Source organism: Maniola hyperantus, chromosome 18 (genome assembly GCF_902806685.2).
Source record: "Maniola hyperantus chromosome 18, iAphHyp1.2, whole genome shotgun sequence".
Taxonomy (NCBI): domain Eukaryota; kingdom Metazoa; phylum Arthropoda; class Insecta; order Lepidoptera; family Nymphalidae; genus Maniola; species Maniola hyperantus.
The window spans coordinates 7,779,948-7,797,105 of NC_048553.1; the positions used below are offsets into that span (position 1 = coordinate 7,779,948).

General features: G+C 38.0%; 3 protein-coding genes across 8 annotated transcripts in view; 1 reads left to right on the plus strand and 2 right to left on the minus strand.

Annotated features, from left to right (window-relative positions):
- Positions 1–687, minus strand: part of Ppn (proteoglycan-like sulfated glycoprotein papilin) — a 138,309-nt gene extending 137,622 nt beyond the window's left edge. For all 5 annotated transcript variants that reach the window (XM_069504508.1, XM_069504505.1, XM_069504506.1 and 2 more), the window contains exon 1: positions 453–687. In XM_069504508.1, the coding sequence (XP_069360609.1) occupies positions 453–472 (20 nt within the window). In that variant the 5' untranslated portion in view covers positions 473–687. The remainder of the gene's footprint in view (positions 1–452) is intronic.
- Positions 60–13,538, plus strand: LOC117990474 (uncharacterized). Of its 2 annotated transcripts, none has more exons than XM_034977929.2 (6): positions 60–75; positions 4,739–4,930; positions 6,067–6,194; positions 7,052–7,207; positions 11,619–11,694; positions 13,219–13,537. In XM_034977929.2, the coding sequence occupies exons 2-6, from the start codon at positions 4,783–4,785 to the stop codon at positions 13,341–13,343; spliced, it is 633 nt and encodes a 210-aa protein (XP_034833820.1). In that variant the 5' UTR covers positions 60–75; positions 4,739–4,782; the 3' UTR covers positions 13,344–13,537. The 2 variants fall into 2 exon arrangements, with proteins under 2 accessions (XP_034833820.1, XP_069360672.1); XM_069504571.1 differs by lacking the exon at positions 60–75 and adding an exon at positions 2,404–2,505 and having other exon boundaries at positions 13,219–13,538.
- sage (salivary gland-expressed bHLH) lies at positions 13,539–16,904 on the minus strand. The gene is made up of 4 exons (XM_034977928.2): positions 16,505–16,904; positions 15,644–15,811; positions 14,625–14,757; positions 13,539–14,121 (listed from the first exon to the last, which is right to left on the minus strand). The coding sequence occupies exons 1-4, from the start codon at positions 16,779–16,781 to the stop codon at positions 13,995–13,997; spliced, it is 705 nt and encodes a 234-aa protein (XP_034833819.1). The 5' UTR covers positions 16,782–16,904; the 3' UTR covers positions 13,539–13,994.
- Between the last annotated feature and the right edge of the window lie 254 nt (positions 16,905–17,158).

Below are 17,158 nucleotides of genomic sequence, written 5' to 3' on the forward strand. Positions count from 1 at the left end.
TGAAACCACCCCTTAAGTTGATGGCTCGTTTGTCAATCATTTAAAATAAAAAATATTAGATACAGTAATTATTGAGTAAGTATATTATGACGATTTAAAAACACCATGATATAAATCGCATATTTTTAACTGTCACATTTTAAAACAGCTAATAACGAACTTTTAGGGAAAAATCTAATTAGATTTTTCATCACTGACACGTTGATTTATTTTATTAAACACTTAAATTGAAACATATAAGTAGCTAACTACTTACTTTTAATATAAAAAAGAAATTATTATCTGCATAATAAACAAATAATACCTTAAAACGATATTTTATAGTTTTATTCCGGCTGAAGACGTACTAAAGCATAGAGGTAATATTTATAACATTTTTTATTTGAACCTACTGTTGAAACGTCCCCATCGCGCTTAGTAATAAAAAAATAAGTATTGCTATATCCGCTTACCTGAAGCTGGACATCCCCATCTCTACTGCATGCCCGAAAAACCGAAAAAAATCCGCAACGCACAAAACAAGCACAAATACGGCACAGTCTCCGTTCAGAAAAATAAAATAATAATCGAGAAGACTAATTCGAAAAATCTAATTTGAATTTCCCGCGTTCGGTCCGAGAGGCGATCGGTGAGCGCACGGTCCGTTTAGAACCGGCGGCTTCCAATGAACTATGATGAGTCAAGCAAGCCTCCGGCGCGGGCGCAGATTTCGGTCGAAAGCTCACCCCCACCACCGCCATTCATGAAAACGAACGATCAATGGATTAAAGCTACTGCGGGTGCTTTGCCTTTTAAGTTAAGAGCTTTCTTAGAGCGGCGTGCCCATCAGTTGCTATCGACAGAATTTTGTAGTTTCAACGCAAAACGCGTTATTTTTTGTCGTTTCTGATTCTAATTGTAATACCTAATATCCGAAATATCATTCGATACATGGTAGGTACATGACGCTAGTATAGCAAGTACCTTACTACAAAAGTTACACACTATAGATGCTCGATAGCTAATTATTTATCGAATTTATCAGGTAGATCCTTATACATAAAAGCACTACAGTTGCCAACCGTAAGCAATTTACGCCAATGAAAATTATTTACTTATCTTTTAATGATTAAAAAACCCACTGACACAAATAGGTATATCCTGCATCCTACATACAAAATGATTTATTTTTGTTTTACTTACGATAACCGAAAACTGGGTACAATAAAGACCGATGAATACTGAAAATTAAGTGATAATGCTATCTAATTAAGTGCAATGTGAATGAAGTGTCTATTAAGTGCTTAGGCCTTAGAACATAGTCATCAATCAATAAGTATCTACAGTATTACACCTTACGGACAATGGCAAAAAATAGATCAATTTTATAGTAAAGTAATCGCTATGTAGGCCTACAACATAAGTAATAATAATATAAGACACCTAGCAATTCTAATATGGAATAGGTAGCGATATACTTGGTAACTTTAGCATTTAGGTTACCCTTAGATGATAATAATAATATCAAAGATCAAAATTCAGTTCCATTAGGTTAGGGTCATGTATTAGTCATGGTCATGTATTAGGGTGTTGTCCCTGTCACTCATACCTATTTGACGTTTTGTAGGTCTCAACGACAGAGACAATGCTCTACAAATCCGCTATCTCCTTCTAAAGGTACATTATTTTCTGCCGCGTACTGTACAATCTACTGGTCACTGTGCATGTCTTACCTATATAGGTATTGTTACATAGTCGTTGAAGATAAAGACTAAGTGTTTGTTGTTAACAATTACTAATCTAAGTACTATAACTAATAATAATTTTAATGATAGCATGTTGACATACTTTTTTCCACTTTTGATGTCTGTTTACACAATATTTTATTAATTTTAATGATTGACATTTTGTAATCGCAATATTTTATTTTGTTTCGTACTCAATATTCTCCTTTAAAATACTAATTATTGATGACTTATTTAAATTAGGTATATATTATTGACATTTATTGTACCTACTTAATAACATTGCACGCCATACTTGGTAATACACTGTTTCCAAAAAAATATTGTAACACCACTACACGTGTATTTTTTGCAATAAAAAATTATGAATTATGAATTATCTTCTAGACCAGTTCAGTTCTACAATATCTGTATCGGTGTACTAATAGACAGTGTCTTCGTGCGTCAATACCAATATCTATTATTGATATGAACTTGAATAAAGATTTGGAGTTTGATTGACATTTCCTTCATTAAATGCACTTTGCAATCTGAATTCTTAGTAAGTTCTCGGTAGCCCTAGCCCTCATTCTAGGTCTCTGTGTCTATATCTACCTATATTTTATTAATAACATATCTGTTTGTTAACTTTCACAGCTAAATCACTAGAGATAGTTGTCATTCTGGAGGTAGACTAATTTAGGGAACCAAGGGAATGCAAGTCTTACGTGTATGTAGCCGCGAGCAATAAAGTCTCTCTAAGAGTCTAATAAGAGTCTCTTTAAAATGAAAATGTGGGTAAGTAGGTATACTTTTTTTTGAGGGGCATTCTATCATGTTTTGATTCCCTTGACGGGTCTTAATAGACACGAAAGACAAACAGACAGACAACGAAGTGATCCTATAAAGGTTCCATTTTTTCTTTCAGGGTACGGAACCCTAAAAAAACCGGCCAAGTGCGAGTCAGACTCGCGCAATGAGGGTTCCGTACTTCAGTCGTATTTTTTCGACATTTTGCAGGACAATTCAAAAACTATGATACATAAAAATAAATAAAAATCTGTTTTAGAATGCACAGGTGAAGACCTTTTATAATATGATACCCCACTTGATATAGTTATCTTACTTAGAAAATTGAAAATACTAATTATTAGTTCATGACCACAATTTAATTTTTTTTGTGTGTTGTAACCACAAATTCACGGTTTTCAGATTTTCCCCCTAATGTCAGCTATAAGATCTAGGTAGATCTGCCAAATTTCATGATTCTAGGACAGACAGACAGACAGACAACAAAGTGATCCTATAAAGGTTAAATTTTTTCTTTTAAAGTACGGAACCCTAAAAAAGTGACACGTGGGAAATATCTACATTTTTCTATGGAACTATGAGGTACGAAGCGCAGATTTCGGCAAAATTTCGCAACTTCTACCTTATCTAGGATAGGAGTGCGGAAACTGAGGCAACAGGACGAGCGGCGAGTGGGCGTATCGCACATCCGCGCGACTCATTGCGCTACGCTATTTCATTTTTTATATAATGTAAGGTTATTTATTTTATGCAGTTATGGCTAAAATCCAAGTTGTAGGCAACTAGTGCCTCCTCTACTATATCACAGAATCCATACTAATCAGTTTGTTGGTTTGTTCTTCAATCACGTCGCAACGGTGCAACGGATTGACGTGATTTTTTGCATGGGTATAGATAAAGAACTGGAGAGTGACATAGGCTACTTATTATCTCGAAAAATTAAAGATCCCACGGGATTTTTAAAAACCTAATTCTACGCGGACGAAGTCGCGGGCATCAGCTAGTTTTCGATATCATCCAGTGAGAATACTAGTAGGTAGTATACTGGTATACTTCATATTATTAGGTACAGTTTATGGTTAAATAACATTTAGATAGAGGGCTCTTACTCTGTATTAGCAAGTTTCCTGTATTCTGCGTCTTGTGTATTTTCACTTTTCTTAGTTGGTAGGTACGGCATGAATTTTGATGAACGTTTTAGTGTTTGCTGAGAAAATTAAACAATATTATGCGCATTTGATTAAGACTGTATGATTTATTTAAACTGCCATAGGAGATCTGATAAATATGACGTAAAGATTTCGAGACGTACTGTACCTATCCATAATTCATGTATCAACGGACATGGTTGGGTTTAACATATTTTTTTCATACGACACGTGGAATAAATAAAGTTCAATGAATCTTTGACCAAATAAACAAAAATCTCTATCAACAAGAAACCACACGAAATCATCGATCCTCTGCTTTCTACAGCCCTACAAGCATAGTTTGGCCGGTCAGACCTAAATGAGTTGCTATCAAAAGTATTAATGTAGTTGTAGGCAATACGAGGCAATACATTTACAAACTGTCCTCGTTCTATATAAAACACAAGAATGTCCTCGATGAAATCCGCTTATTGTCATCGTAATAGAAACATAAAAATTAAATCGAATCGGTTGAATTACTATAACATAATGAAACCACAAGCATCCACAAATAGAATGTATCTACTTATTAGAAGTAGATAAATCATGAATTTGTGAATACTTGACTGATATTTTTTTAAGTTTAACCTTAATACCTTCAAAGTTCAAACATCATGATCAACCCATCGCCGGCTCACTACAGAGCACAGGTCTCCTCTCAGAGTGAGGCGGGTTTTGGCCATAGTCTGGCCAAGTGCGGATTGGCAGACACACAATATGTCTATGTTTTAATTTCAGGACAAATAAGTAATAACAAATTATTGTAGAGAGTATTATAAAATAACAAAGGTCTGGCACGCGCTGCCTCTTAGTCCATTATAATTATAGAGGTAAAAAAATGTGCCTGTATGTGAACTTGTTCGAAAATAAAAGTCTTAGGGTAGGTAGGTACTCTTTGCTAATATACCTACTTGATCATAATAAGTATGTACCTACATAGAACATAGAAACAATAGAAAAGAAGAATCTTCTGTCAGGTGTCATTAGTCAAAATTCTTAGTTTAAAGCTGTTGTTCACAAAATTTCTTTTTTCAGATATTTTAAAAATTTTATTTGCTAAATTAAGAGAAATTTCCAAAATGTGCGAAAATTTAAAACCAGATCGCATAAAATGTGAAGGCTGCCGCACCATCAACTTGGCTAAGACAGGCAGCCATCCTAAGCCTGACATGCAGATGTATGACAAATGCAGTCCTTCTCAAAGGATAGATTGTCCTCAAGTTGCTGGTAATATTCTCCTTACAAGTTAGGTACACTTTCTTTACACCTCTTGCTCATTATTGTAATCCTAGTTAGCGGAACGTGAACTAGGTATGATGGGAACAGGGGATGGGAATGAGATGAGACGATTGCATTGGGGTGACTCGTTAGGAACGTGTTGGGAACCTACCTATGAATCCTATTCTTACTAAGTAACTTTTTCGTGACTCTTTACAAATAATTACTTGATAAATTTTTAGGAATCCTTAGTAATACAAGGAACCGGTATAGCTTCGTCCCGTCCGTCTGTCTGTCTATGTGTCACAGCAATTTTAAAAATCAACTATGAGCTGTGAGTATAGATAATAGATATAGAAACCTATTACCGGTACACAGAGGCATGCTCAAACGAAAAAAATCAATGTTGTAGTTAGGTAGGTACTTCCAGAAGTCTGAACATGAAAAGCGGGAGCTGAAAAAAATGTTAGTTTACCCCATCAAGTAAAACCTAGGTACCTGAATTGAATATCAAAAAACTGCAATGGGTTTACAAAATAGCGACCGTCGGTCATAGTTTTTAGCAATATCGCTGGTTTTTAGCAACTATCTAGCAGGACTAGTTAAATAAGTAAGACTAAGTATCTAGTTTAACAAATAAAATACAGAATCTTCTAATCAAATAACTTTGAGACAGGTTTTCGTAGAGTTTTCACGAATTCAATTTCTACCTTGTTCGTGTGTTGTCGTCCCATTCATCTCCTTCCAATTTGCATGTAATAGGTAGGTACCTACTTACGAAATGTCTTGTAACGCGCAGCTCTTGTCGTCCATATACTCCTGGTAAATATTACAAGTTATGTAACAATTCCTGTTACGCGAAAATAATAAAAAATAATGAAAAGGAAGTGGAACCCTAATTCTACTCACCAGCTCAGCTTGGCTCTACGATAGAGTTGCCTCCTGAACTCTAACTTGTCTCTAATAGAAACAATACAATATTATTTACACTACTATTTAGCACCTACTTCATAATACAAGGGGCAATTTTTTATGAGAATAAAAAAACAATCAGCTAATCTTGTTTGTACATTTTTAGAATTTTTTCTCGCTTGGTGTAAAATACTGTATTATTTAAATCACGCCATTCACTTTAAATATTTTAGAATCTCCGATACACCCAACATGCATAAAAGTGTGCAGCAAAGAAGAGTATAATCTTAAAAAATCTCCTAAGAAAGCGGCGAAAATACCACTACCTTATGCACATGGAAAACTGATGTATGCAGTTAAAGTATGTATCTATTATTATAAATTATAATCATAAGACACTGTTAGCTGCTTCCGCTGCTTTTCATCATCATCATCATCATAATCAACCCATCGCTGGCTCATTACGAGCACGGGTCTCCTCTCAGAATGAGAAGGGTTTTAGTCATAGCCTACCACGCTGGCCAAGTGCGGATTGGCGAATCCGTTGCTTTTTATCCCTACTAACCCCTACTAATATTATAATTAAATGCGAAAGTGTGTTTGTGTATCTGTCTGTTGCCTCACACATGACACAGCCGATTTCGAAATTTTTATCCCGAAAAATTAAAGAATTCTCACGGGATTTTTAAAAACCTAAATGCACGCGTACGAAGTCGCGGGCATCAGCTAGTATTACAATAAAACTTAACCTTAAACTTGCCTTATCTAATTACTATACAATTTATGCCCGCGTGGAATCGTGCCAAAGAATAGGTACCTACTGGCTGCATTTCCGTGCTGGACAGCCAGGCTGATTGGTTGGGCAAAAACTGAGCCAGCCCTTCTGTCACCAGATGAGATTATTAATTATTAGATATTATTTACTATTTATTACATACCTTGATCACATGAGTAGAATGTCGGTCCTATTGTTCGTTCATCGTAACTTGACGCGTAAGAATATGTTGGCACCATTGCAAATCACACAATAATAAACTCTAACTTCTAAGGAATAAAGCAAACAAAGCAATGGTGCCAATATATTCTCACTCGTCAAGTTACGATGAACGAACTATAGATGCATTTTGCATAATAGCATTTGCCTAAACCTCCTAATCATTTCGTAGATATTAGTAGCTATTCAAGTAATCATGAACTGTGCAAATTACTCTTCTGCAGGCTGGGCTCCTCGTAGGCACTGTGTACTTTACGTACAGCCAAGGAGTGTGGGGCGACCAACAAGACGTCACAGAGTGCGTTCGTCGCTGGCAAGAATACATTCGTAGTATCAATACAAGACGCCCACCTGTCTTCGACCAGTGCGGTAACGTAATTGTACGTGTTTACTGAAGTGTCTTGTCTAGGACACAAAACTCATTTTAGGTGTATTTTAGTTTCAGTTTCGCTTTCTGTTTGAAGTTTGAATTGCAGCGCAATGTCGTAACCAGTCTGTTAAAACGGTACCTGTGTTGCGCTTATGCGGCCCTAGTGTTTATAGTTACGTCACCCAGTTGTTTGGTATCTGTTCTGGACCAACTGAAAATAAATACTCACTCACACAGTCTCTGGTAAAAAAAAAATCACCAAACGATAGATGATTTACGAAATTTCATGATTGAACACACAAAATCGTTTCCAAGTTGCTAAATTGTGATATTAGACAGTTATATTGTTATGTACCTACCTACTTAGTTATTACTTTACTAGCTGATACCTGTGGCTTCGCCCGCGTGGATTTAGGTTTTTAAAAGTCCCGTGGTCCCGTATATCTGTACCAAATTTTATAAAAACATGGATGATGCTTTAAAACCCCGTGGGATCACCACGATTTAGGAACGCAATTCTTTACAGCATCAGGGTTGAAGAGTTGGTCCTCGAGTTCAACGATAAAGTCTTTACTTGGTTGGTAGGTCTCTCCAATGTCAATTCAGAACCGACAGTTTCAAAATCCCATCAGTTTTGGTGGTTAGGTCCCCTGCAGCATCAGGATTGAGAAGTTGGAATCCAATTTTTATATGGGACAATGTTGCAAGGTTTCTCTACCGATTAAAAAAATACGCAAATCGGTTTAAAAATCTCGGGAGATTTCGGTGTACGTAGGTAGAAAAATACAATTGCTCCTTTTATGAAAGTCGGTTAATAAAGTAGCCAATGTTACTCCTTGGTTAATCCTCTACTTGTCTGTGAAAGCCCCGTCAAAATAGGTTCAGCCGTTCCGAAGATTAGCCTGTTCATACAGACAGACAGACAGACAGAGACAAAAATTTAAAAACCCACCGGACCAGACGCCCTTAATCTTTAAGGGTGTCTGGCAGGGGATTGCTATGATGCTAAATATCTGGCAATGCATGATGCGATTCCTAATACTGTTTCGAAGAAAACATAAAAAAAATTAGACTTTATACCAACTTTGACGTAAGATTTTTTACCTGTTATCTCCCAAAGCCACTGTGGCAGTTGCCACAGATGCAACTAGATGGCGCTGTTTAATCGATAACATTTCATGACGTAGTCCCGAACAAATGTACCGCCGACAGTACTTACTCGCACTAACGGAGTTTTCTGCAATCTGCACTATTATATAGAAGTTTCAAGATACAACCGTCAGCCCAGCTGGCGCTACCGAGCACAACCAACCGCTCGGTGGGAGATCTCCCTTAATACGGTCGAGCCTGTACATCGCTCCCGTACACCACCATGATCAAAACTTCATAGTCGCTGATCCTTCCTCCCTGTGTTTGGTTGGGGACAATACGCAGTGAAACTTTCAGCTTTTATAAAATAACGAAGGTCTGACACGCGCGGGCTCTGAGTCCATGATTAAAATTATGAAACGTATCAATCAAGGAAACTTGCTATTTCTTTCTAATTTCGTTTTTCATTCTAATACGTATTTTGTTTTCTGTGTGCTAAGGAGGGTAGTAGTAGATATTAAGCGGCAGAAAATAATGTACATCGACCATTAGAATAAGATTTCGGCTTTGCTCTACAACTCTGTTGTCTCTGTCACTCATATCCCGACAAAACGTCACATACACATATGTATGTACCTATGTGACGTTTTGTCGGTCTCAACGACAGAGACAATGCTCTACATAACCGCTATATCTTTCGAAAGATTGATGTATATTTTTTTCTGACGCGTACTGTAGTAGGTACTTACATTTTGTTATAAGTAAAATTCGTTATTCTCTTCTATGTCTATGAGATCCTAGTATATAAAATCCTATTGTGTCCAGTATTGGTCGGATTCGTCTCCCAGACCGCAAATGAGCGCAGGTCCCATCCACAGCTCTAGACGGCCACAGGCCGAATGAAGGCGACTGGCGAACCGTCAATCTTGAAACTTGAAATTGATAGATAAAATAATAGCAGTTCACTCCTGAAATCCTAGTAATGGATCCGCTTTTATGCCCATTACCTACGGAGCCTTCCTTCGTTGAGAACCTTTCGCAAAAATGGCCTCTCCATATTCCGCACCACTCAGCCGAGTAATTCATTAATTAATTTCATTTTTATTCACAATTTGCATGATTGACTGAAACAGCATTTTGTTCACGTTGCGCAAGGTATGAATGGAAAGAGGGAGAAAAAGAGATGAGAATAACAGCTAGTCTACTGAAACTTACACAGTTAGTACGCAAATACATCCATATTATCATTATGATATCCTAGTGCCTTGACGTAAACTACATACGAGGGACGACATTACTTGAGTAGGGGTAGTAAACGTGCAGGGAACGAGCTGTATTTTTATCCCCATATTAAATTTATTAATTTTCTGTCATTTACTAGCTAGAAACTTCGATCAAAAATAGTGGATATAGCAAGTCGCGTCCCACCATTACTCCGCTCAACTCAATTATACTCCGCGTATCTTGTTCTCTTCTCAGCAATTATAGTCCGCGTTCGACCATTGCGCCCAAAGAGGTACTAACTACTGTAAAAAAAACTAAAAATCTAGGTCTTCTATCTTCAAAGTATCAGTTATCATTAAATTAAGTTCCTTATGCTCTTAGTATTGGGCAAAACTAATTCAACACTAAGTGTGTTTTTTTTTTGCATCTAGAAGTAAATTATTTACAGTGAACCAGTGAATTTCCCGAGATATGGCACTACTTACCTACATCGTCAAAATCTCCGCGGTTTCTACGCGGTATCGTACCGGAACGCTAAATCGCTTAGCGGCACGTCTTTACTGGTGGGAATCATCCATGGCCGAAGCTTCCCAAACCAGGGACAATTTTATAATTGTGAATTCCCAAATTGCCCCTGCCGGAAATCGAGTCTACAGCGCTCACTGTTGGGCTAGGCAGGTCGTCATAGTACCTACCGCACATTATCATAAAGCGACGTGGTTAAGCGCCAATCGCCTAACCCCCTACTACGTACAGGAAGCTGCTTCCTCGGCCGCTGATAGTGATATCATATAACTGGGTCATATCATTGACAGTATTCAAGTAAATGTATAATTGATGATAAACTTGAATTAATTTGTACGCATGTTCCAAGTGTAGGTACAGGCCGACTATTCATTTAATTATTAAATAGGAGCTCAAGTATATAAAAAATAATATTGTAATGTAGGTACATGTTGGATCGTTCGGTAGGTTATAGACTTATAGTACTTACGCGACAGGTCGAGATCGCAATCGAGGTGGGGACGCCCCGCACACCCGCACAGCCCCAGCGCTAACCCGGTGTGGGATGGCGCGGGTGACGTGCGGATGTGCGGGGTATCCCCCCGCCTCATACCATGATTGCCATCTTGACCTGTCGCGTACTATGTACGTACATATTATTATTCTTTCACGCATTGAGTTGAAACTTTCTAAGGCTGAAATCTATAGAACGCACTTTGAGTTTGCTCAGACTTATTGACAGATTGAGTTAAAACGAGACAGATTTAAATGTGAGATATAGCTCTCTCTCGTTTTAACTTTGTCTTAAGTCTAATTTAGAGTGCGCTCCATAGATCTTACCCTAAGTCTGTACAGTAATTGTTGGTTGTTGTCGGTTGTCGGTACTTGCACAGGGCTTTCTGACAATATTAGTACCATACCATGAAAACGAAGCGGTTAGTCTTGTCACCTCTTGTGATTAAGATGTTGGCCTCCTAGTCGGAGGGTCTGGGGTTCGATCTTGGGCGCACACATCTAATTTCGGAAGGAAAACATCACGAGGGATCCTGCATGCATGAGAGTTTGCCATAAGTGACCTGTGAAGTGCCAATCCGCACTTGGCCAGCGTGATGGACTCGTAAACCTCTTCCCATTCTGAGAGGAGACCCGTACCTACTCCACAAGCTCCACAAGACTAAACTTGTACATTTTGTCATATTTACCTAATCCATACTTCCATACTAATATTATAAATGCGAAAGTGTGTCTGTCTGTCTGTCTGCTAGCTTTTAATTTTTTTTGATTTTGATGAAATTTGGTACCGAGTTAGCTTATATCCCGGGGATCCTAGGTTACTTTTTATCCCGGAAAATCAAAGAGTTCCCATGGGATTTTAAAAACCTAAATCCACGCGGACGAAGTCGCGGGCATCATCTAATTATTATATATATATTACATATATACAAATTGCTATTGCGCTGCAACCATGTCTCATTCATCGAAATAACGTCATTCGAAATAAAAATATACCATCAGCTCGAAACTTCAGTCTAGTGCTGACGTCACTAAAATGACGGTCACGCGCATTATCAATTTGCGGGACTTATAACTGTTTTATTTTTCAGAGAAAAGAATCTAGCGAAAGCATTTTTGCGCCCGTGTATGCAATTTACAAATATTGTGTTACTACTTGTTTTTCAGGTGCGTTCCGTTTTTATTTTGTTGTTTAAATAAATAAATAAATAAATCGTTTATTTCTCAAAAGTATTGGTACAAGTACATATAAGTATTAATTACAATTACAAGTGGTGATAATAATATGTACCTAACTAGGTGTAGGTATATTATAATTGCTTGCACATTTCATAAACTTTTACCAGTGGACCCTACACTAGAAGGTGACCTGTATCGTAGGGTCCGAGTAAATGTTTAAAGCAATACATAATAATACTACCGACCCGACCCGGCTTCGCACGGGTAGCTTATTACAATTTTCGTAGGGATATCTAATTTTTAGGGTTCCGTACCTCAGAAGGAAAAAAGGAATCCTTATAGGATCACTTCGGTGTTTGTCTGTCTGTCGTGTCAAGAAAACATAGACCTAGTGTACTTACCGTTGATCTAGAATCACGAAATTTGGCAGTTAGGGAGTACCTACTAGTAAAGGAATAAATCCGAAAACCGTGGATTTGTAGTTACATCACACAAAAAAAATTAAAATGTGTTAAAATAATTAATATTTTCTATTTTAAAAGTAAGATAATTATACCAAGTGGGGTATCATATGAAAGGGCTTTACCTGTACCTATATTCTAAAACAGATTTTTATTTATTTTTATGCATAGTATACCTAATAGTTTTTGATTTATTGTGCAAAATGACGAAAAAAATACCCAAATACGGAACCCCTCGGTGCGCGAGTCTGACTCGCACTTTGCGGCGTCCCCACCCCGATTGCTATCTCAAGCTGTCAAGTACTATTTTACACTATAGCTCTAAGCTGCTGCTACTACACTCTACCCGCGGAAAGAAGTAAGTGTATACTTAATTGAATTTGGAATGTTTTTCAAAACATGTTTGTATAAACATGTTTTGAAAAACATTCCAAATTCAATTCGAAAATGTATACAAAAAACATTCGAAATTCAATTCGAAAATGTTTTCAAAAAACATTCGAAATTCAATTAGAAAACAATATAATAGTTTCGTTTAAGATTATGGTTGGTGCCTCAAAATGGTTAGCGCCCACTAAGATTTTTGTCTCTATCATTTGTATGGAATGGGATTACGTAACAGAGAGAGTGCTATAGGTACTAGCTTCTTTCCGCAGATAGAGTGTAGCTGGAGAATTTCTGGACGGAATTTCTTATGCTGTTTTGGCCCAACCCGGGACTTGAACCATGAATAAACTAGTGGCTTGTTTATTGACCAAGCTCATTACAATGACTACCCATATTATATAAATGCGAAAGTGTGTTTGTTTGTTGTTTTGTTAGTTTATTGGTTTGTCCTTCAATCACGTCGCAACGGTGCAACGGGTCGACGTGATTTTTTGCATGGGTATAGTTTAGGGAGAGAGAGAGTAGACCTAGAGAACTACAAGGCTATTTTTTATTCCGGAAAATCAGAGTTCCCACAGGATTTTTAAAAACCTAAATCCACGCATACGAAATTGCGTGCATCAGCTAGTAGAATCAAAAATCTAATAGACATTATTTCTTGTAGGTGTTGTTAAAGTCCCCTTATTAGTGAAATGTGCTTACGTCGATTATCTGCAAGCTTTGGAAAGAAGGAAGGACGAACTGGCCAAGGAAAGGCAAATAAGGAGAACATCCAAAGTTCGGGATTGAATTGAAAATTCTATGATAGTTTTTAGATAATATAATTAGGAGTAAATCGTTGATGAAATATTTAAAATAGGTACAATTATAACAAATACTAACCACTTATATTATATAAACTAACTACCTATGTAAAAAAAATGCTGTAAAAATATTGCTGGCTGCATCGATTGTTCTTATTGATAGCTGATGATCTGTGCTAATTTTCACTTTTTAAATAAATTTTATGCCTTCGGTTTAAACCGTGTTTGGATCTAGATGTACCTAGTACCCGCCAGGAAAGATTAGTTACGCATCGAAGTTTAGAAAAAGAGCTTCGGCTTCATAGAGCGTTGTCTCTATCATTCATACCAACTAAAATGACAGGTCTGATTTAGGTCAGGTATTGCTATCCTTTTTTATATAATACTCCCTGCATAGGCAATACATGACGTGATTTCTAATACTATTCCGAAGAGAATATAAAAAAAATAGAATTTATACTTTCACATACGATTTTTTACACCTTTATTACCTGTTATCTCCCAAAGCGACCATGATCCAAACAAACATCCAAACAAACGTTCCTGCCAGTGTTGGGGTCAACACGCAGATAAACTTTCAGCTTTTATAAAATAACGAAGGTCTGGCACGCGCTGGCTCTTAGTCCATTAGTCACAGTTAATAGCGTTGTCTCCGTCTCAGCTCCGTGATCTCCGTGGCTTGAGGGTCAAAAAAGATGGGATTGTCTTCCGGGGCACCACCCGCAAGCATGTACTCCAAGTGCCGTATGTAGCAGATTGCTATCCTGAAAAATGATGAATTATCATCGTCGATTCGTAATACTTATTTTGTTTTTTCGTACATGATCCGAGACATGGTCGCTAACTATGGGCCTCACAAAAAAGCTCGGAGTCACTCAGCGGGTGACGTAGAGAGACTCCGAGCGTAACTCTCTCCATCGCCCACTAAGTAATTTTGAGGTTTCTTATGAGCGATTTATAGTTAGCAATCAGTGCTAAAACGTGGTTATACAGACATAGTTATAGTAGGTAAGTAGGTACAGTCCTTATATGTAGCAGGAATTGTGTCGACGACTATAGTGTCGTCAACGAATACGCTTGAGGAGTTGTTGAACACCTCAGGGCTCGACAGAAGCGAAGACGTTTTCTTACAAAACAGCAACAACAATATGCACTACCCAGCCAACGAAGTGCGCAGCGCTTCATCATTGCGTTCGTCTGTTCGTTTATTTTCAAACGGCCGCTAAGAAGATTCGCTTCATAATTAAGTAAGTAATTAGTTACCTACCTTAGACACTCGATCTTAGAGTACTTCTTCTTGGAGGGCTTGGTAATGGGCAATTTGGACCGCAGCAAGTCAAATGCTCGGTTCATATCCCTCATCCGCGTTCGCTCTCTGTCGCAAGCTGTCTTTTTGTATTCTGCAAGTAACACAAATTAAAAAATATATGACATGCAATAAAGCAGGTGGATGCTACAATTTTTTTCGAATAGCTATTATCTAATGAAGGAACAGGCGTAATAATTTTAAAACCTTATTGAAGTAATAATTGTGAAAAATTAAACTTGCAGTATTTTCCGTACTTAGACTGACGCATTCGCATGCGGTAGCGGAGCGCCCCGACTTCAGATTAAAAATCTGTGAAAACATTACCGGTACCTATAGTACGCGACAAGTCGAGATGGCATTCGGGGTATGAGACGGCGGGTGCCCCGCACAACCGCACTTCACCCGTGCTATCCCGCAGGACTTCTGCCCGTCGGGTAAGTATAATCGACCCACTCTCGATACGCGGTTACTGGTTAGTATAACGGCGATTACGCGATTTCGTGCTTCCGTCACCCGAGTTCTATCCGTCGTCCGTGAGAATACCAGCGATTTCTACACCAACCATGTTTGCAACCATGCAAACATGTTTTCAAAAACATTCGAAATTCGATTCGAAAATGTTTTCAAAAAACGTTCGAAATTCAATTCGAAAATGTTTTCAAAAAACATTCTAAATTTAAGTAGAAAACATAATTTCGTTCGTGATTGGTGGTTAGCGCCCACTGTGATTTTTGTCACTATTATTTGTGTGGGATTACGTAACAGAGACTTCTTTCCGCGGATAGAGTATAGACATCTCCTTCACCTGACGTATGAAGTATAATTTCTTTAGACTGTGCTAACATAGGTGGTGGGGACGCCCCGCACAGCCTCCGCGCTAAGCCGATGCGGGCGAGCACTGGTGTCCTGCGGGTGAGCGGGGCGTCCCCCTGTTCCGGACTATAGGAATTTAACGAAAAAAAATCAGGTCACTCTACCTTTCTCCATTTGCAATGCCCGTTCCTTCCAGTGCAAGGAGGTGGAGTCTTGTTGGTCGTCGGAGTACTTGCTGTTGTCCAGCGATTCCTGCGAGAACTCAATCGGCGACTTGCTGGCTTCTAGCAGCCCTACATCTCTGTACTCTTCATGCTCGTAGTATCTGGAGCCTTTTATAATTATGAATAGGAATTAGGTAGGTTAAGCACCTCTGTTATGCCTAGCTGTTCAACGCTTAAATGCAGCTAGTATTCTTGGCACCATTTCATGCTGCGCTGGCATGATTTGTAGGTAGGTAGGTACAGTAATTAGAGTATGACATCTATCTAATTCTAGCGTATAGTGCATGTCCGCCATCTTGGGTTTGAAAATAAATGTCATTATCAAATCCAGAAAAGTGCATATTCAGTCAACACTTGTTACACACGCAAAATGTAGGTGTGACTCAACGGGGAAAAAATCCAAAAAAATCCCTTTGAGTCACACTGTTACTCTCTGTTATCAAACGGGAATAAGAATAACCTATACGTTTTACTGTAATATTTGCAAATGTTATAAACCTTACAAAATATCACACCTAAAGTATCCCTCTATAATATTTTGAAGGGTAAATGCCTAAGTAACAGACGTTGTTGAGTCACCTATCAACGCGCAGTTCAAGTGCTGGGTCTGCAAACTGGAGATTATGCTTGTGTAGGTTATTAGGTTCTATGATATTCTATGATAAGTCATTACCCACATGTTTTGCAAGAAACTCACATTGCAAGAAATACACAACAGCTAATAAAATGGTTACCTTGTTTTATTATAGATTATAAGTTCATTACAACAGCAACCAAAAATAACAACTTAAACTTCCTCACCACTATGAGACGACTCCAATTCGTGCGGCCTGAAGTAATTCACCTGCCTTGGCTCCGCATAATCTTCCAACACGTACGATCTATGATGCGATATCGTTTTGTCGTATTTCTTATGGGAAAACGTATGTTCTTCCTTCGGCTTGTCGTCTGGTCGTCCTATTTCTAATAAGACACGGTCTTCTGCTTCCCTCTTATCCTCTAGTTCTGTCTCCTTAATAACTGTGTAGTTGGTTATTAAAGGAATGGGCGATTCCTCTTCGTAAGTTTGACTGTACATTTCAACTTTAGTAGATACTTAAAAATAGTCCTACTTAGGTACTTGAGTCTCAATAATGCTAAAGACACATTAGGTACCTACTGTGTTGTGGTGTGTCGTGTCGTGAAGATTCATTTACACCAGAGCAACATAGTGCGACATTTCGGCATGTTCTAAGACCACAATAAAGACATTTATTTGTACTTAGGTGATCAAACACAACATGCTACATACTGTAATAGAAAACATTTAAAGCCTTAAGCAGCATACTGCATACAGCAGTCTATTTTATGCCGAGGCAATATCATGATGTAGATTTGGAATATTACGGTAGGTGTAGGTAGGTATACGACGTTTTGCTAACGATTCTTGCTACCACTAATTACCATGCGATCCTG